Raw genomic sequence first — 22,444 nt, 5'->3', positions numbered from 1 at the left:
GCAAGCGTGGCATCCTAAAGTGTTGGGCCGCGAGTAGTACCCGGGCGCACACAGCTTGCAGCCCGGCCCGCGGGAACGCGGCGGGCACACGCACCGCCCGCTGTCAGGAGAGCACACCTTGCCGTCCGTGCATTTTGGACAAGCTGGAAGAATTGACAAAGAACTAGAGGCTCTTCATGAAATCGTGATATCGGAATTATTGAACTTACTCATGGTACCAAAGCTCTCTATGTATGATAGGTTACATTAGACTTTACATTAACGTCTTAGAAAGATTTAATATCTGGCTCGAAGGACCATGTTAGTTTAGTTGTCCGGCTAGTAATACTACGAATTTATATGAGTTGGCTATGCACAAACCTTACTTAGAATAATTAAATAATTTGCGTTCTTTGTCGTTAAATAAACATTTGTACAGAGCTCACTGTGCTCCTTATACCTACTTACGCTTCATCGAAGTAACCAATAAGGCAGTAAATTCTCAAATTTTACTAAATATAACTTACGTAAGCAGCCAGCGGGCCCGAACCCATAATACCCGGGCAGGCACGCGTCACACTGCGCGCCGCCCACGCCCGCTGCGCACGCGCACGCGCCCGACACCGGGTCGCACGCCGCCGCGCCCGCGCCGCACGCGCACCGCCGGCACCCGCCGCCGTGCAGGCCCCAGTAGCCTTCCTTAGCTAAACACTTACGCAAGCACCCGGCAGGCCCGAACCCATAGTACCCGGGCAGGCACGCGTCGCACTGCGCGCCGCGCACGCGCCCGACACCGGGTCGCACGCCGCCGCGCCCGCGCCGCATGCGCACCGCCGGCACCCGCCGCCGTGCAGGCCCCAGTAGCCTTCCTTAGCTAAACACTTACGCCGCCCGCTGTCAGGAGAGCACACCTTGCCGTCCGTGCATTTTGGACAAGCTGGAAGAATTGACAAAGAACTAGAGGCTCTTCATGAAATCGTGATATCGGAATTATTGAACTTACTCATGGTACCAAAGCTCTCTATGTATGATAGGTTACATTAGACTTTACATTAACGTCTTAGAAAGATTTAATATCTGGCTCGAAGGACCATGTTAGTTTAGTTGTCCGGCTAGTAATACTACGAATTTATATGAGTTGGCTATGCACAAACCTTACTTAGAATAATTAAATAATTTGCGTTCTTTGTCGTTAAATAAACATTTGTACAGAGCTCACTGTGCTCCTTATACCTACTTACGCTTCATCGAAGTAACCAATAAGGCAGTAAATTCTCAAATTTTACTAAATATAACTTACGTAAGCAGCCAGCGGGCCCGAACCCATAATACCCGGGCAGGCACGCGTCACACTGCGCGCCGCCCACGCCCGCTGCGCACGCGCACGCGCCCGACACCGGGTCGCACGCCGCCGCGCCCGCGCCGCACGCGCACCGCCGGCACCCGCCGCCGTGCAGGCCCCAGTAGCCTTCCTTAGCTAAACACTTACGCAAGCACCCGGCAGGCCCGAACCCATAGTACCCGGGCAGGCACGCGTCGCACTGCGCGCCGCGCACGCGCCCGACACCGGGTCGCACGCCGCCGCGCCCGCGCCGCATGCGCACCGCCGGCACCCGCCGCCGTGCAGGCCCCAGTAGCCTTCCTTAGCTAAACACTTACGCAAGCACCCGGCAGGCCCGAACCCATAGTACCCGGGCAGGCACGCGTCGCACTGCGCGCCGCGCACGCGCCCGACACCGGGTCGCACGCCGCCGCGCCCGCGCCGCATGCGCACCGCCGGCACCCGCCGCCGTGCAGGCCCCAGTAGCCTTCCTTAGCTAAACACTTACGCAAGCACCCGGCAGGCCCGAACCCATAGTACCCGGGCAGGCACGCGTCGCACTGCGCGCCGCGCACGCGCCCGACACCGGGTCGCACGCCGCCGCGCCCGCGCCGCATGCGCACCGCCGGCACCCGCCGCCGTGCAGGCCCCAGTAGCCTTCCTTAGCTAAACACTTACGCAAGCACCCGGCAGGCCCGAACCCATAGTACCCGGGCAGGCACGCGTCGCACTGCGCGCCGCGCACGCGCCCGACACCGGGTCGCACGCCGCCGCGCCCGCGCCGCATGCGCACCGCCGGCACCCGCCGCCGTGCAGGCCCCAGTAGCCTTCCTTAGCTAAACACTTACGCAAGCACCCGGCAGGCCCGAACCCATAGTACCCGGGCAGGCACGCGTCGCACTGCGCGCCGCGCACGCGCCCGACACCGGGTCGCACGCCGCCGCGCCCGCGCCGCATGCGCACCGCCGGCACCCGCCGCCGTGCAGGCCCCAGTAGCCTTCCTTAGCTAAACACTTACGTAAGCATCCAGCGGGCCCGAAGCCATAGTACCCGGGCAGGCACGCGTCGCACTGCGCGCCGCCCACGCCCGCTGCGCACGCGCACGCGCCCGACACCGGGTCGCACGCCGCCGCGCCCGCGCCGCATGCGCATCGCCGGCACCCGCCGCCGTGTAGGCCCCAGTAGCCTTCCTGGGGAATCACACAATAGTTTCATTGGTTTTTAACAGGCCTAGGATGGAGGACTTTAAATAGTTAAGACGATAAACATTCCGTCTAAAATCGCTAAAATAATACCTACCACGACAAAATTTTATCGTGGCGCGTATTTAGCTTGGCAAGTCCAATAACAGCGACGCGTGAGAGACAGATATCGCAAAAAATATTTTTACCTTTTTAAATTCGGTTAATGAATGTAAATGTTTAAAGCCAAGGCCAGTAATATTTGACGTCTTTAACGAGAGGAAAAGCTATTACTTATGAGCAGGCATATTCGTACACCACCCCAAGGCAATTACATTACACATAAATAAGCATAAGATCTGATTGAGATCAGTTCAGAATACCAGTCCAGTGCTCTATGAAACAGTCTGCTAGTACAAATAACTAAACAACAATAAAATAAAAGTAGACTGAGGGATAAACAAACATGCATGTTTATGCAAATAATACTCCGGCCGGAGCCGCAGGATGCAGCGAGCTGACTGTCAGGTGTCAGAACACCGCCGTACTTCCTGCAAACCGCTGAATATTTTATAGGCCCTTTTCTTCCTGCATAAATCATGCAAATCCGCAGACAAGTAGCCCCAGTAGATGCCGCAATGCCCAAGTATTGGCACTGTCAAAAATGAAATTTGACCTACTGTAAAGGTTAACCCTTGGAGACGATACCTATGAGTTTCACTCATTGACACATCACATCTGAAGATCTATCATGGCGAGTATGAAACAACTATAAAGAAGGATAGCGGTTACAACACGGGCTCTTTAAATCAAACGTTGCGTCGCGAACCTCTTCCTATTGGTTAATGTATACGCGTACAATACAAAAACAAATTCATTGGGCATACATAGATGGGTCCTAAATTTGGGATTCGGTTGCCGACATCGTTTTATACGGCGTCTAAACGTTCCAGTTGTCTATGTGCAAAATGTACAAGCATCGCTGTCGGTTTGCGGGTTTATATGCAAAATTATACGGCCGAAGTTACATTCTTGAGAGGAACTGTAATATATGGGTTGCTAATTACCGAGCCGAATGGCGAATTTATTGCTGGCTGCTCCGAATGGCAGGAGTGGCAGGTGAGACGGGGAGTGCTCATGAGTCAGCTAGAGCGTTGGAAGCGGGTCATGGTCAGGCTTGTCTTGACTGTTATCGTTACGTTTTATTGACTAAATAAACAAATTTTTGGAACAAGGCTCTATCCTAAGATAAACGAGTAATATAACTTATCTAAAGTGAAACCTTCACAAAATAAATCCTTCTCTGACGTAATTTTATGAACAGAAAGAGTAAATAAAATAGCGCTATGTTTCGAAATTTCCATCATCCTAAGTTACCATGTTCAACCCATAAAGTTAATATTCCTTCGGAATAGAGCAACAAAGAATGAGCGAGCGAGATGTCACTATCTGCAACCCTGTGTGATAAAAAGAGATGTGTGATGCTGTCATCGTCACGTCAATAGAACCATTTTTGCAAAAGATTTGACAGGCAGTGACACTAAGAGGCACAAAGAAAATTTTAATTCATAGTTTTTTATAAAAATATCGTAAAATCCTGTTTATTTTTGGAAAATTTGTTTTCTAATATAATAGTGACCTGTTCCGTCCTTGATTGTGATGTACACCAAAGGAATAATCCTGCAAAATATTCATTTCACAGGTAAATTTATTGAAATCGACACCTCCAAACTTAAGCTTTATTTTTGAGAATGCGCTTAGAATTTTAAGCACTAAGTGTGATAATTATGTTCTTTAAACATTAATTTGAGTTGTAAGCAAAGATTTCATGCTCATAATCCAGAATTTATGAATATTTTGTGTAAAGAAATAATTTTCGTTTTACACTAGGGTTGTACCACAATCGATAAATATATTTTCTGCGCTGTTTATCACAGTCACTGCTGATTATGTAGGTACATAAATGGCGTTTGTATGTGAATATAGCAAANCGACAGACTTAGGTAAGATGGTGGTAGCTAGCCAGGCGGACTTAGAACAAGCCCTACCACCAACCAAACCGAACAAAAAAATCTGCCCCCACTGGGAATCGAACCCGGAACCTCTGCGTCTGAAGCAGGTGGTCTTACCACTAGACCACAGAGGCGGTTAAATCCTCTTTGCCACAAAATCTATGGAAGAATCGCGTTTTGACAGCTCAAAAATCTATATCTCACCTGATAATGATTCAGCACAATCCCGTTCCCTTCAATCTTGACTAGCGGGAACAGCGCCATGGTTTCCACTGGTAGCTCCTCCCCTCCCTCTTCCTCCACCGTGAACCGCATGGCGCCGCCGTATGACGTCACGCGGTCGCCCAGGAACCGTCGGTCCAAGGCCACGTAGACGGGGACAGGCGGCCAGGGGAGGGAGATGGTGGTGTCTGGGTGTTGAGGGTGGATGGTGAAGGGTTTGTCTATGTCCATCTGTAGAATGAAAATGATACTCAATACAAGCAGAGTAAATACAAATGAGTACGGCGCGCACGCACACACTGACAAAATTCGGTGCAACCACGACTGGCTTCCCGCTAATCCCCGCTAAATTTTGACAGTGTGTGCGTGCGCGCCGCATACGTGTTGACGCGCTCACATACAAACCGCGCCCGAGCGTTTCTATGAAGATGACCTACTCATTTGTTTTTACTCTGATACAAGTTAATAGAGATTAAAATTACTATAATGGATCGGTCAGCGTCGTGCTTAGAAATACTCATATGGTGAGTTAAGAATTCGTGAGCTGAATATTAATGGCAGATAACTAAAGACGTAGAAGATTGCTGGAAAAATTGGTAGACTCCCACCAGCAACTAAACTCTCATGCTCACAGTAACATTCTGGTCCTCTTTGAGCAGTGTAACGTCTTGCGGTGCGGCATAGAGCAGGCAAGATTCTTGGAAGAATTTATAGACCTACACCAGCAACTTGACTCTATGATACTCATGGTCACTTTCTGGTTCCGTTTCTGCTACGTGATCTGTTGCGGCTCGGGATAGCCCAGCCTATGAGTCATGGAAGATAATACAATAGGCATTCAACACCACCTAAACCCTTTGATACTCACAGTGACATTCTGGTTTCCCCGCAGCAACGTGACTTGTTGATGGTGTGAACGGCGGGAGAGCGCGGCCTAAGGCCGTTTTCTGACTTGTTGGCTCGACAGCGGCACGACATCAGCACGCTCGGTATACGCTGTACCGAAAACTTACCGAGCACCTATATTTTAATGGCGCGTTCCTGATGGACAGACCTCAACCTAGTATGCCGATATGCCGACATGTGAGATACAGGAATTATAATTCTTAGTTCAGGCACGTATGTACTTTTACCTATTATAGTTTAATATTAGCCTATTGTTAAAAACTGTCAATAAGTTATTCAATAAAGAATTTATTTATTTTATAATTTATTTATTTATTTATGTCAGAAAACGGCCTAAAATTCTTGGAAGAGTTGGTACCCGCAACTTAACTCTATGCTACTCACAGTAACATTCTGGTCTCCCTTTAACAACGTGACGTGTTGCGGTGCAGCGGCGTGCACGGCGGCGCGGGAGAGTGCGGCCTGCGTGCAGCGCGCGGCGCGCCCGAAGCAGAAGCACGCCGTGCAGCCCGACGGGCTGGCCGCTGAGAGCCCGAAGGTCCCTTCGAGGCATTGGTCGCATTTGTCGCCTACTACGTTTTCCTGGAAAATGAGGATGTTGTGGAACAGTGATATTTGGGTAGAAACAGTGGACGTTTCTGGAAGCACACAAAACAGCATCAGTAGCTCGCTAATTGCGTTTGTTATGGGAGACCTATGTCCAGCAGTGGACTCCTAGAGGCTGATCAAGGAAGAAGTTTTTCGTAAATGGTGCGCAAGTAGAATTTGGGTCTTGTTGACAGAATTGCGACACTTGCGTTGTGTTCCGACAGATAGAGGTAACATTGCCAGTTCCTCCTTAGTTAAGGATTTATTTTTATAGGATAGAGGCAAACGAGGATTCTGAGTGAAACTCGCTTGCACCTTCGGCCTGATGATCATTTTCTAGAGCTCAAGGCTAAAACCTTCCTTGTTTTTGATAAAAAAAAACAAGACTTTCCTCGTCTGTCTCACCTTACAAGGGCACCGCCCCTCCTCATCGCACGGGCACACGCCGTCCTCGCAGTCTTTGGTTCCGTCCGCGTGGCAGAGACATGGTCTACATTTAGGGCCGAAGTGACCAGCGGCGCAGCGGTCGCATTCTGCGCCCACCCAGCCCAGCTTGCACTTGCACTGCCCGGATTGGGGGTCGCACTGGTCTGGAAAAAGTACTAATGTGAAGAATGCATCCAGGAAAGACGAGAATAGTTCAATGGTAACAGTGTCAAACAGCCGATCGATTCGAGGTCAGAGAGCCGCTGATCGATCCATTTCACCTTCGACCCTGGACTGGACCCACTGTGTTAGGAAGGACTCAAGCATAATATTTAACTTCTTTAGGTGAAGAGATTAACGGGATAGAAATTACAAATATTCGGGATTTGTGGAAAAAAGTTGGAGCAATTGACCTGAAATTGAGTAGCTAAAGCTATTTACTTTCGTATGTTGCAGTAGATAGGATGGGTTTTGGACCTCCTGACATCTTACTACATAGTACGCAGAGCTGACGGCCGATGTGGCAGCAAGGGCCGCCTACCTGAAAACGCAGCGTGGGACGTCCACCCACAAGGTGGACCGACGACATCATAAAGGTAGCATGTAGGCGCTGGACACAGGTCGCTACCAACCGGACAACAGCAACATGGAAAGCATTGGGGGAGGATTATGTTCAGCAGTGGACGTCCTATGGCTGAGATGATGATGATGAAGATAGCTTGCTTACTTACTTGACACAGCACCAGGGCCGCACCTGCAAGCGTGGCATCCTAAAGTGTTGGGCCGCGAGTAGTACCCGGGCGCACACAGCTTGCAGCCCGGCCCGCGGGACCGCGGCGGGCACACGCAGCGCCCGCTGTCCGGAGAGCACACCTTGCCGTGCGTGCATTTTGGACAAGCTGGAAGAATTGACAAAGAAGGCTCTTCATGAAATCGTGATATCGGAATTATTGAACTTACTCATGGTACCAAAGCTCTCTATGTATGATAGGTTACATTAGACTTTACATTAATGTCTTAGAAAGATTTAATATCTGGCTCGAAGGACCATGTTAACTGTTTAGTTGTCCGGCTAGTAATACTACGAATTTATATGAGTTGGCTATGCACAAACCTTACTTAGAATAATTAAATAATTCGCGTTCTTCATCGTTAAATACACATTTGTACAGAGCTCACTGTGCTCCTTATACCTACTTACGCTTCATCGAAGTAACCAATAAGGCAGTAAATTCTCAAATTTTACTAAAAAAACTTACGTAAGCAGCCAGCGGGCCCGAACCCATAGTACCCGGGCAGGCACGCGTCGCACTGCGCGCCGCCCACGCCCGCTGCGCACGCGCACGCGCCCGACACCGGGTCGCACGCCGCCGCGCCCGCGCCGCACGCGCACCGCCGGCACCCGCCGCCGTGTAGGCCCCAGTAGCCTTCCTGGGGAATCACACAATAGTTTCATTGGTTTTTAACAGGCCTATGATGGAGGACTTTAAATAGTTAAGACGATAAACATTCCGACTAAAATCGCTAAAATAATACCTACTGTTGGAGACAGATCTGGTAACACCGATGCTAGGCCATGGTCTATGGACTGCAGCCTAGCAACGGTGTTATCCATCATGTTTTCGCTATAATTATGTTGCCTTGCTTTTTATGTGATCTGAAATACAGTTTTGTATTTAAAGTTAAGCAATTTTCATTTCTGTAGCTAACAACTACCATGATAACATTTTATGGTGGCGCGTATTTAGTTTGGCAAGTCCAATAGCAGCAACGCGTGAGAGACAGACGTCGCAGAAAAAAATATTTTTACCTTTTTAAATTCGGTTAATCTTCTATATACTTATAATAAATCTGTGGAGAGGTAAATTCTGTACATGAAATATATCTTCAAAATAACTATCAGGGGGTGATTAGTGATCGATACTGATGCCAAAAATGCAATCAGTAAAATTTTTGTCTGTCTGTCTGTCTGTCTGTCTGTCCGTCTGTATGTTCCTTATAGAAACAAAAACTACTCGACGGATTTTAATGAAACTTGGTACAATTATTCTTCATACGCCTGTGCAGGTTATAGTATACTTAGGAATTCCCACGGGAACGGGAGCTTGCGGGAAAATCCTTTAGTATGAAAAATCTAAACCGCTTAAGTTAGACGCTTGAAATTTGGCATGCAGGTATCTTAGTAAACTTAAAGCTTAGTTACAACAGGATATTGCAAAATTCCCACTGGAACGGGAGTTAGCGGGAAAAAACATTTGTATGAAAAAATCTAAACCGCGTAATATAGATGAAGGGGGTAAAACGGGATCCACGCGTACGAAGTCGCGGGCGGCCGCTAGTGAATCATAAAAGTTTAAAGCCAAGGTCAGTACCTAATATTTGACGTCTTTTACAAGAGGAAAAGCTATTACTTATGAGCAGGTGCATATTCGCCAGCCCAAGGCAACTCATTACACTTAATACTGATTGAAATCAGTTCAGAATACCTGCCCAGCGCTCTATGAAACAGTCTGCTAGTACAAATAACTAAACAACAATAAAATAAAAGTAGACCGAGGGATAAACAAACATGCATGTTTTTATGCAAATACTCCGGCCGGAGCCGCAGGATGCAGCCAGCTGACTGTCAGGTGTCAGAACAGCGCCGTACTTCCTGCAAACCGCTGAATATTTTATAGGCCCATTTCTTCCTGCATAAATCATGCAAATCCGCAGACAAGTGGCCCCAGTAGATGCCGCAATGCCCAAGTATTGGCACTGTCAAAAATGAAATTTGACCTACTGTAAAGGTTAACCCTTGGAGACAGATACCTATGAGTTTCACTCATTGACACATCACATCTGAAGATCTATCATGGCGAGTATGAAACAACTATAAAGAAGGATAGCGGTTACAACACGGGCTCTTTAAATAAAACGTTGCGTCGCGAACCTCTTCCTATTGGTTAATGTATACGCGTACAATACAAAAACAAATTCATTGGACATAGATGGGTCCCAAATTCGGGATTCGGTTGCCGACATCATTTTATACGGCGTCTAAACGTTCCAGATCTATGTGCAAAATGTACAAGCATCGCTGTCGGTTTGCGGGTTTATGCAAAATTATACGGCCGAAGTTACATTCTTGAGAGGAACTGTAATGTATGGGTTGCTAATTACCGAGCCGAATGGCGAATTTATTGCCGGCTGCTCCGAATGGCAGGAGTGGCAGGTGAGACGGGGAGGGCTCATGAGTCAGCTAGAGCGTTGGTAGCGGGTCATGGTCAGGCTTGTCTTGACTGTTATCGTTACGTTTTATTGACTAAATAAACAGGTTTTTGGAACAAGGCTCTATCTTAAGATAAACGACTAACTTATTTAAAGTGAAACCTTCACAAAATAAATCCTTTTCTGACGTAAATTAGTGAACAGAAAAAGTAAACAAAATAGCGCTTTGTTTCGAAATTTTCATCTCGCTAAGTAACCATGTTCAACCAAAATTCGTTGTAAAGACTGCCACATAAAACTTAGTGCCCAAAGATACACAAGTGTTCGAGGAAATTAAAGAATAAGAAAAAGTCGTGTCCTTTCATGCTGCTTCTATGCCTTTCTTAGTGAAAATATCTATAATAATATAAATTTTCATTACGTCAGATAAAGTTTAGCCTATTTAGAGGCGGAGGCAACATAAACATGTCTGCTGTCATATCGTATTGATATTTGATTCCGTTCCGTTTTCGTATGATTGAGTTACTAACTTGATAGTTAAATATTACGCATTTGCATTGGAATTCTGCCGACGAGATGTACAGTCGATCAAGTATTTTATCATAAAGTATTATTTTTTATCCACAACGAGGAAGCTCTTGGCCTGTATCTCCGATCAGTCCGAAAGGTGGAAGCGAGCTTCACCCGGAATCCTCAACCACAGAGAAACTGGCTATCTTACCTCTGACTGCCGGAACACAACAAAGCTGTTAACATTGTTGTTATGGCGACAGACTTAGATAAGATGGTGGTAGCTAGCCAGGCGGACTTAGAACAAGCTCTACCACCAACCAAACCGAACAGGTAAATCTGCCCACACTGGGAATCGAACCCGGGACCTCTGCGTCTGAAGCAGGCGGTCTTACCATTAGACCACAGAGGCGGTTACTAGACCACAGACGTAGGGAAACTTAAGCTTTTAAGTTAATTCATGTGTGACTTACAACTATTCGATTAGGAATAAATCAAGATGATTGTTTGTCAACCACATGTTTTTTAACAAAACCAAGTAGTTTTTCAAAAACTTCTGTACTGCGGCGTAAATTGTGTGGTATCTGGAACATTGACATACTACCTTTTCGTGACTGACTGTACATCTCTAGTGAATGCACGTTCACAACGGTCAATTAGGCGCAGGCGCAGGATTTGTATGCGCTTCACATTCGGACATGATGGAGGGCTTTGCACGGCTTTGCACGACTTTCGTTGAAGGCTTTTAAAGTATGTTTTCTTTACCAGAAAAGTAAGTATCATGTATGTGTTTTTCAATTAAAACATTTTTTTTTTGTATTTTGAAAACACTTTAGGTACTTACACGTTACGATCTTCGAATAAAGTTATTTTTTGGTATAAGATGAGAGCATGATTGGAAAATGCTAAACGCTTTGTAAGACACGGTTTCTTCTGATTTATTTCATGAAACTGTATGCCGTAGTAGAAATTAATTTACCATAAATGTTATTTAAGTAAAAGGAGGCATACATGCGAGTATAGTATTATTCGCACAATGTTTGCTGACACCGAAATAGTTGAGCTATTGTAGCCTCATTTACTTCGCAACCTTTGTAGAGCTCCAAAAGAAATCCCAGCATGCAAACGAATTTTCGCATTCGGGACCGATACCCAGTTCCAGGCCAGTAACTGACATTTAATTGAATAAATGGCACTGGGACCGCAGCGAGCCCAATTATCGGCATTATACGGTGGCTCGGATTCCGCGCCCGCGCAGGCCCGTTACCACAATGAGGTAAGTTCCAGTAGCTAAAAGACGCTTCACCCCTTCTTCATTATCGGACTGGCTGTGTGTCTATGTTCTTCTGATTAATTTCGTTGGGGTCCAATGACAGTTTAACTTTCCCCTGGGACAAACTAGACAATGACATTCACTGGTTGGGTTTTTATTGGCGATCAAGCTGTAGATCCTGGATCTCCTGAATAGTTCTGAATAGTCCCGTTTATCGGACTAAGCTACTCCGAGCGATTTGCAAACCATTCCTCTTTTTCGATGACAATGGGATCTCTAATCTCACCTTTTTCCTAGTTGACAGATACAACTCGATACAATGAAGCATTGAAGCACTGATCCCCCAAATTCATAGACATAGTTTTTTTAAATGTCCGAATTTTGTCGACTATTTCTATTTAATTTTATTTTTCTTTATTCAGAAAACCACCCACAGTTCTTTATAATATTAATACAAACAGGTATTTTTATGTTCTTTCTACATTTTCCTCATCAGGTAATTTAGGTAGGTACCCTTTACTGCAAGAGAACCATGCTTCTAATTTGTCAGAGGCAAATAGAGGATTTGGTCTACACTCCCTAAGGTTCAGACAGGTTATTTTTACTATGACGAGAAAAAGTAGTTACCTACCTGCTGAAATCAAGAAATACTTCTGAGGCTTCTGAACGTGTAACCCATTATGCAGTTACCCTAGTTTCCTCTGCGAATGTCACTGAGACATTTCCCTGGGGCAAATTGATCATTGTAACAGACATTTTAGTGTCACTCCACGTTTGTCGCGGTGATTTAGGTCGGCTCGGATTGTTGGTATAGTGAATATTGAAATTATCTTGTTAGGCCGGTGCAAGAGCTGCGCTCGCATAACTGAGAATGCGGCATTCATGGGCTTGTTAAGCACGCTATATTTTGTACTTAAATACACATTGGCAGGGCAGACCTCGGCCCGCGGGACTCCAATGAGATTTTATAGTTATTTTCAATTAAACTGATCAGTTCTGCTGAACACTATTCTTGATCTATCTACAGATTATTGCTAGAGTTACCAAGTGGCTTTTTTGTACCGTATGGTTAAAGTTAATTTGGGAGTAAAAAATAGCGAAAATATCACATTGTTTTACTAGCGCGACCTGCCATTTTTTTACTCCTATTGAGCTCTGATGAAACTTCCTAAAGATAGAGGACAATTATCGCGAGGAAACACACGTTTGTCTCTACACTCCTGGCTTCAATAAAGAACATAATGGAGAAGAAAAAGAAGAATAGATTTACCTCACAGGTGTCGCAGGCTCTGCCGGTGACGTGGGGCTTGCAGCGACACTGCCCCGTGCGGATGTCGCACGCGTTGCTCTCCGACCCGAGCTTCGAGCAGTTGCAGCCTGGAACAAGGAAAATTGGATTAATTACACGTATATTACGGTCAAATACCTGCCTTGTCTAGCATAAAAAAAAAAAAAAAATTACATCTTTATTTCATATACCCTAAGGTCATAATCATTCATAACTCTATTTAGGTGCCATAGTTAGCTCATAATAATAGGAGTGAATGCCTAAAGCGCCCTTTAAAAGGTCAGGTTGATTCAAGATTTAATGTCATAACGAATGCCGCGGAGATTGTAGTGGGTATCTATCTATGCCCTGTTATTTTCAGGGCACCAGTAGAGTAGTCCCACTCTCCCCCCCNCGCGCGCGCTGCTCATAAACATAAATAATGTTCTCAAATAATAAAGTAATGTTATGGCGGTGGTCTTACCTGACAATTACATGACAATTAGGTTACGTCTGGAAATTAAAGACCGCTAAATTCTAGTCAACTTTGTAAAGTCCCTATTTACATTAATCGAACAATAATAATTAGTCAATCAGCTATCTCTACTTAGTTTCGACATCGACTTCTCTGCGCTGTGCTGTGCTCGGGTGTGCCGTGTATCGTGTATCGATAGCAAATCTATTACACGCGCCGTAAACTTGCCAACGCACTTTCGTGTTTTAGTGATTTTGTTAACGTGCCCATAGAAATCGATAGGGGCTGCAGCCGGCATGTTTAGATCTAATCGATTTGCAAATGTATAAAAATAACAACGATTTTACACGCTATCTGCCCTATGCTGGTAAAATTATTACCCACTAGTCATCTCTGAACAAACTTAAATGTAGGATTAAGAAAATGTTATGGTTTTCCGTGATATGTAGGTGACAATCCACATAAAAACGCTTTACAAATAATATCTAAAAATGCTTTCAGAATACGAGCGCGCAGACTAATAAATTGGTATGGTATTCAATTGGTTCAAGTTAAGACCCAGGTTTTTATAGATTTTATATCCGGTACGGTACGTAACGTAGGTACAAGACGATATATGAAAGATTCATATGTATCGACGTTAAGGCTCTCGATGGTCCGAATTTGAAACAAAGCACATCCCTAGCGCAGACAAGAGTGTTATCTCGTTGTTAATGCTTCGACAAGCAATAGAGCCGCTTTTATTGGCGAAACCGACGATTAATCTGCTCTAACATGCAAAATTATGCGCACCGATAGCGAAACGACGAAAAACGAGCGATCTGCTAAGTGCTCCCGGGCTCGCTCGCTTTTATGACGCTTTAAAAGCTTTCGCGCATTGACCGACTGATTTATCGATGTTAATCACTTTACATCACTATAATATTTAATATCTTTCACACTTCATTAGCATTAAAATTATAATAATCAATCCATTAAGGTTGGTCCAATACCTAGCATGATTTATAATCGGCACAACTGTAAATTAATCTTAGTTCAGGCGACATAATTCAAGCCGACTGCAGCACAAGTTAACATGGCATTCGCTGCGCGCGCGCACACGGCCGTTATTTAGAGGCGAGTGTAACAATAAACTTAATTGCGGGAGGGAATTTAGTGCCTATCTAAATTTCAATTTTAGATCAGGCGCAGTAGTCCAGTCAATGAACGCCTTAACGACGGTGTAGAGAGAAATCCGTGGAACACACTTTCAGACCTCGGGACTTTATTTAGCCTAGTTAGGTGGTGAACATAGCAAAAGTCCCCGCCCTTAGCCCTTGAGCCGGCGGGGAGAGGGGGGTTTAAAGGTACCACTTTTCGGTTTTTCGCTTAATCCTCGGAAACTATGCGTCCTAGTGACATGACTACTATGAACCAAAAAAAGCTTATTCAATTTGCTACAGGTGAGACCGTCAAGTTTTTCTATATCTTGTATAGTTTTTGCGGCATCTGCTCTAGAAGGTCTGTAAAATTGGAAATTTTATTGTTGTCTTACATGTTCCTTTCAGGAGAAAATCGACTAAATCAACATTGAGCAAACACTATAGACATGCGGGAGCATGTTAAGCCTAGTTCCATGGAGGGGACTGCACCGTGCGTATATTTAGACGAACCAATTAGAGCCACTTTTGACTCCTCATCATTCAAAAACTACTGTGCATTAACACTTCAAATTTGGCTCATGTATTGAGACTTGCAAGATATACATCAGCTTCAAATTTCATAAATATACCTCAAACGGTTATTTAGGTATTGACGTTCAAAAATCGATATTTAGAGCACTACTATCTATCTATCACATGTGAAATGTTAAAATTTACTGGTTTTTTATTTGTTCCTTTGTATTTACATAACTACCTTTCTGGATGCCAAATTTGAACCTTCGAGGTCACCTGGAAGTGGTTAGAATTTGGTCTATAGGTCAGACTTGTAGATTTTTGGACGTCAATAATCTAAAGAACCGTTTGAGGCATATTTATGAAATTTGAAACTGATGTATATCTTGCAAGTCTCAACACATGAGCCAAATTTGAAGTGTTAATGCACAGTAGTTTTTGAGTGATGAGGAGTCAAAAGTGGCTCAAAGTGATTCGTCTAAATATACGCACGGTGTAGTCCCCTCGCTGGAACTAGGCTTAACATGCTCCCGCATGTCTAGAATGATTGCTCAATGTTGATTTAGTCGATTTTCTCCTGAAAGGAACATGTAAGACAACAATAAAATTTCCAATTTTACAGACCTTCTAGAGCAGATGCCGCAAAAACTATACAAGATATAGAAAAACTTGACGGTCTCACCTGTAGCAAATTGAATAAGCTTTTTTTGGTTCATAGTAGTCATGTCACTAGGACGCATAGTTTCCGAGGATTAAGCGAAAAACCGAAAAGTGGCACCTTTAAACCCCCCTCTCCCCGCAGGCTCAAGGGATAAGGGCGGGGACTTTTGCTATGTTCACCTCCTAACTAGTCTAAGTAAAGTCCTGAAGTCAGAAATTGTGTTCTACAGTTTTCCATCTATAATGCTTTATTGACTGGACTACAGGTATTAGAGTGAAGGGGATAAGACTAAAGGTCGGCTCGTTTTATAATTGGCCTGAGATCTGTGGCTGAGAGCAATTGACTAACTAAATCGTCCATAAAACGGCACAAGATGGAAAATTGGGACTTGCAGCTAAAACGGGTAGACTACTTCCTTGTTCTTATTGCTACACTATCTGTGTAATCAGGATACTCTGGATCTTTAACATAACTGAAATACAGTTTGTTTCATCGCTAGCCAGCGGTAAAAGCCTCCGTGGTTTCGTAAATATTCAGTCAGAGACACTTTTGATCCAGAGGTTAGAATTTCGGGTGCAATGGGGCACACAATGTGAAAGAAAAAAATACCTATATGTTCGTTTTTCTGTTTAAACCACGCCAAAGTCCCCGAATCCAGACGCCTACAGAAGTAACCACTGTTATTAGCTTTGCTGTCGCGTAGGCCGTGCGTTATGACATCATTAGTCGCGCAGCGCATACGTCACTCGACAGGTGCCGCGGGGTGCGCTGACGCATGCTACTACGTTACATCGGGGCTACATTAGCTGCCCACGTGGCGTTGTTTACAGCCGGATTATGCAGACAGCTCCTTTGGTGGGACAGGTATGAAGACAAGATAGACTGCATACCAGACAGCCGGAACCATATTACCAATGTGTTAATAGCCGTAAGTCACTTCTATGTACACTTCAGGCGGGTGGACAAAAGCTTGTATTTATTATTTTCATGCTGCTGAAACTGAAAACCCATTAAGATGACTTTGTTGAAGTTTTCAATGAAAATGTTTAAGTTACATTCACCATATAAAATGATTTCACCGCAGACATTACACATAATGGGATCTTCGTGAACAGTGCGCATTTATTGCAAGTGAAGTTTGCAGTGCAGGAACATAATGCGTCGCGTGTTGATGCATTTTCATAGAGCTCGTGGGTTTATATCGCAACTTTTATATTGTAGGTACTAGCGGCCGCCCGCGACTTTGAACACGTGGATCCCGTTTTACCCCCTTAGGGGTGGAGTTTCGAAAATCCTTTCTTAGCGTATTCCTACGTCATAACATCTACCTGCATGCCTTTCAGCCCGATCCATCCAATGGTTTGGGCTGTGCGTTGATAGATCACTATGTCAGTCAGTCAGTCAGTCAGTCACCTTTGAATTATATAAATTTAGAAGATTATATTTCTTAGTTAATTTTATATTTCTTCTAAAATAATTTAAAACTAATACCGAAATGTGGCTTTGCCTCGTGTGACAGCTAAACTTTTGACCTCTTAGATAAAGCAAGGAAGTTACCCACGCTACCTATTGTTTTTAATTAATTTAATCAGACTATCATTATTTTTGAGTGCGTAATAATATTCTGATACCTAAATATACCTATTACAGTATTACAATAATAAATCTATTCTAAAATGTTAATATTCATTAGGGTAGGCGTAAATCGTTTAAAAATCTCCATTAAAGTGACCATAAACAGTCAATAAAGATAATCGTTTAGACTATCTATGGGATGCAGATTATGGTGTTTCCACACCATAACTGTAAAACTAATGCCAAAATATGCCTCCCTCGATTAGTTTCCATATTTTATAAAGGTTTTATGGTTTTACAACTTAACTATGGGATAAGTCGATGTTAATACTTGTTTTAACTTATGTTAATGCGATGAAGTCATTCATGGATACTGCGGTATACAATTATAATAGCAGTTCTATTAGAAGGGAATTATCATTATTATTTTATGGCTTAGCCGTCTATGGTATTATTACAACTATACGACTCGTGTTAAGTGTTTTGTAGCATCATTTGTATAATACGTCTTTATTGATTTTATATGGACTCGTCTATAAGTATATTTTACTGTATGATTATGATTGTTGTTATGTTTGTAAATGAATGAATTTGACGTCTTGGGCAGTGTGTGTATAGTAGCAGTAGTTTAGCAGTAGATTCTATAATACGAATACTTAGTGTCGATTATGTGGAAAGGGCTAAAAATATTAAAATAAATAAAATATGTATAGTAGAAATTTAGAGCTGTAAAAATAAATATTTTTATTGCGAAGCTGAAACTTTATTACTTTATTAATATAGCACCAAAGTATCAGTAAAATATTTAAGCTTTTTTTATTCAACTTTCCCTTTTCCATTATTTATTAAAAAACCTCGTCAAACCTGGTGGGCAATTTGTGAGTTTTATTGGACGTCCATAAACCGCACAGCGATGCGACAAGTCGCTGTCGACAGCTTTTTGCGGCTCCCGTTTAAATTATTTAATTGCATTCGTATTTCGGGTCTTACCTTTTATATTGGGCAGCTGAGGTGTGTTTCATGACACTGCCATAAGGGTTATAGAAAAGAAAGTTGCTTATAAAATTATGTGCTGCAAAGGATGGGTCCAAGTCCCACTTGGGGCAAAGAATTTCTACAAGTTTAAAATAGCTTGTTTGAGATAATTAAAAATGCAAAAAATGATATAGCTATAACGCTGTAATTTTCGTCGCGATAATTATTTAGTATTAAATTACATTAGAAGCTGAAATTTATTAAAGTTCGTTACTATCATAAGATGCAATAATAGTGCATCAAATAGCAAAGGTCACATAAATAATATCAATGCAAAAAAGAATGAAAAACTAGGTAAGCAGAATGATTAGTTATTATTTTCATTCGTTTCATTGAAGTACGGGCGAATAAATCCATTATTATTTTATGGGATTTAAAATTATTTTCTGCAGCTAATCGCGACCGTGTGGCGCATAGGGCTACGTGTCGCAAGTTGCTGCAACTAGCCACATAAATTGGCCATTGCACACACGCCGCACGTGTCCTCGCCTGCCAATCCCACATTAGATAATGTCATTTCTAATGTTACTCGCATAATACCATAATAAAATTGCCACAAACAGAGTGGTAATCAGTAGGTCACTTTTAGTAATTTTAGTATGGAAAAATGAAAAAATATGCGAGAAATGACTAAATGAAACTAAAATTATTGTAAGAAAAATATTTACGTACACAACTATGTTAGCGCCTCGTGCGTTCCCGAATGCACTACTGATTAGTTAAAGCAAAATGGCGCCAACTCTACCATATAATTCTCACTTACATAAGAATGGAACGTGTTCACCTGCATGAGCTTTATGACTGTGAGCTTAAAACGCATTTGTTTCATATATTTTGTCGCGATTGTCCGAGGTGTCATTATAGTGAGCCTACCGTTTGTGCCTTTACTGTGATTGTTGATTGTTGCTTCACGAACGCGCTGTCTGCTTGATAAATAATTTATTAATGATTTTATCAGCTCATAACTAATACGATTTCTTAGCACGTTCAGTAAATTGCTGGTAGAAAATTTTCTCTAGCGTACTACGCACCTAGTTTTGACGAACTTTATCAATAGGATTAATACTGTTTAGTATGGCTAACAATGCGCAAAATCAAAAAATCAAAATCAAAATTTTCTTTAGTTTAGACTAATTAAATTAGTTCTTGCAAATCGTCAAATGCTCTTAAGGAGCCTATACATGGCTCATTATTTTTTTGCCCTACCAGCGCTTCGAGACAAACATTTGGCAAGTGCTGAGAAGAAGCGCCGCAACAAACTCAGTCACCACTGTCTGCCGGTTTAAAAATATAAAAAAGTAGGAAGTTACATACATTCAGAAGCAAGTTACTTACCACGCGCTCCCGTTGATAGAAGGTGGCCTTTAAGACGCCCATCTAGCACGAGATCGCGTAGGTAGTGGAAGTAGGCTAAAAATGAAAACGATTTTAATTTTATTGTTTTCAGGCGATTTTTACCACGAGCTAAGGTTTGGTAGAGTCGGTGATTAATGAGCATTATAACTGGAGGTTTGTGTTACAGTTTATAAGTAAAAATGTAGTACGACATTAAGCAGAAGGAAACATTCAAAATCACATACTACTTTCTAGTTGTAAAACCTATTGCCTCAATTGGAATTGAAATCCATGATTTCCACTATTCTGTACTACACTCGGCAATACCAGGAGCAGTCAACCTATTCAAATGGAAGATCATGTATATTATGTGATCTAGAATATTATGCATTACCAATGCGAAATTCCCAATAATAATAAACCCGTAGCACGTAAATAAAATATCTTCCGGTTGGTATCTCTCTCAAAATATGTTATCCATAAATTAGAAAGCTATGTTGCTAAAACGTTTCTCAGAAAGCGTTATTCTCTATTCGCATAAAGTTCTCGGCGGCCTGCAAAATCAGGGCCCATTCAGAGGGGAATTTAATAACTACGAAACCTCGTATTACGAGGCGTTTCATAATATTGTCAGTGCGCATTAAACTGGGCTTCTTTATTGCGCATAAACCGAATAGTTTAACGAGTTTTGACGTTCGACAAATGGACAATACCAGTCAAATAGTGCATTTGGTTCAGGGTTCCCGAATACCGCTTCGGTGGAACTTTTAATCGGTTGCTAATTTGAAGAGATAGCTGTGCTTGGAATGAGTACTTATTAGTCCGTCTTTTGTGAACCTTATTTCTGTGCCATAATTAAAGGACAATGACCAAAATTGTATGGAGTTTGGTCCAAATGTCCACCACTAACGAGATCTGTGTAATAAAATAGTCTACTAAATACTGATTCATTATAACTAAACCGCAATCAAAAATATCCTGTCAGTAAAAAGTTATGACTGAATGAAAAGTCATGTTTTTTACCTTTATAAGCGAAAAATGTTGTTGATATCTTTCTATCCATCGCATATTTTGGACTAATCTACGCATGTTAATAAGTCATGTCGCTTGGTGTGCCGTGTTAGGTTCTCGCCGAAAAACATAATACTTACCTATACCTACTTACAGGGTGGAAACAAAAATATGTGATCTCACTCGATTATTTCTAAACTATACAAGATATCTGAAAACTGTTTAATGAAACTGTTCCTGAAAGTACTTCACGAGCTCTATCCAACGGTATCAATAATAGGTTAGGCGACTTTGTACGCGTGAAAATAGTTTGAATAATATTTCCCATTTTTGCAACAATTTTCTTTACTGCTCGACCCCTATTGGCGGTAGAGTGATGTTATGAAGCTTAAAATAATCCTTGATAAATGGGCTACCCATAACAAAAATAATTTTTCAAATCGGACCAGTGTAGTTCCTGAGATTAGCGCGTAAACTACTTCAATTTCATACAGTCATAACTTTTTACTGACAGCTTATTTTTATTTGGTCCCATACTGAAAGTTAATCTCTATTCAATGGATTATAAGCCAATATAGGTCTCATTAGTGGTGGACATTTGGACCACTTTTGGTCATTGTCCTTTAACATATAAATGTACTATGAAAGTATACTATTTTGTTGAACCCAAACTATTGTCTATCACGATGTTAGTTGAACTGGTAACCCTGTCTAAACTGAATAGGAACTATCAATTAACTATAAACTAGACAGACCGGCAAGGTGTCTTTCATAAACAACAGATATTGCACTTTCGGAAAGGTCAGATAACGATTTGTATAATTGAAACAAATCTGTTAATGCTACACCTAACAGTACCTACTTGCCAAAAGTTGAAACGTCCGATTCAGGTGTTAAAGATTTTGCTATTGGCTAGCGAAAGATGTAAATAATGTAAGCAGTCTATATTTTTTTAAACCTTCTACTTTATAATAAAAAAATTAATTACGTATGTAACATCCTTAACATAAAAGCAACTATGTTGCACCCCTAGCCCTGTGTTTACGTAATTCATTCATCAACTTATCAAACAATCACGACGTGCGAGTTAATGTCGTAAGTACCCTTTGAACGCATCGCCCTACATATCGGCGGCTGGCGTAGTAATTATCAATCACGTTAACTGATTGAACAGCCACGATCGGTTACGATTTGACTGCTCTTTCAATTAGATATTGGCATGTGCAATCGATTATGCTCGTTATAATTACTAAGATTGCAATAGGGTTAAGTATTATACCTAAGTAGGATTTATTAATATAATTCTAGGGCTCTATACTCAATACTTTCAAATCAATTAAAGTGAAATTGGACTGATAGTTTTAACGCATGTAGATCAAATGTTAGTCTCACTGAAATAATTCTAATTCTAATTTAAAGCTAACATATTATGTGCTAAGATCTACATATTTTGAAGCTAAACAAAATTTTGCGACAGATTTAATGTTGTTTGATATTATTCCATTTACGTTCTAACGTAAAATGTCTTCTAAGACATAAAGAAAATGTCGCAATAGAGTTTTAATAGGTAGTACCACTTTTATGTGGCCATTTTCAACCACATAAAACAAAATGTTGGCTAGCACAGTTACACGGTGGCCAAAATATGAACCAGTTAAGAGCGCTACAAGCTATAAAACAGCTATTAAACTAAGCTGTCTATGCCATCAAAGAATCAGAGCGGTGCTTTTTTATGATTTTTCAACTTTTCGAACGGCATTACGCAAGAACGTTCGCGTTTTAGCACAGAATACATAATAGTA

At 42.4% G+C, this 22,444-nt stretch overlaps 1 protein-coding gene across 1 annotated transcript in view; it reads right to left on the bottom strand.

The window, feature by feature from the left end:
• LOC114354400 (laminin subunit alpha-1-like) overlaps positions 1-22,444 on the bottom strand; it is a 108,049-nt gene that overhangs the window by 25,147 nt on the left and 60,458 nt on the right. Inside the window, exons 11-16 of the mRNA XM_028306770.1 lie at positions 12,899-13,005; positions 7,895-8,066; positions 7,367-7,534; positions 6,615-6,799; positions 6,006-6,203; positions 4,698-4,946 (exon numbers count right to left, since the gene is read on the bottom strand). Of these exons, the coding sequence (XP_028162571.1) occupies positions 4,698-4,946; positions 6,006-6,203; positions 6,615-6,799; positions 7,367-7,534; positions 7,895-8,066; positions 12,899-13,005 (1,079 nt within the window). The remainder of the gene's footprint in view (positions 1-4,697; positions 4,947-6,005; positions 6,204-6,614; positions 6,800-7,366; positions 7,535-7,894; positions 8,067-12,898; positions 13,006-22,444) is intronic.

Source organism: Ostrinia furnacalis, unplaced genomic scaffold (genome assembly GCF_004193835.3).
Source record: "Ostrinia furnacalis isolate ACB-3 unplaced genomic scaffold, ASM419383v2 OfSCF2049, whole genome shotgun sequence".
NCBI lineage: Eukaryota > Metazoa > Arthropoda > Insecta > Lepidoptera > Crambidae > Ostrinia > Ostrinia furnacalis.
The sequence above is the reverse complement of the archived record's forward strand: the minus strand, read 5'-3'. Positions and strand labels throughout refer to the sequence as shown.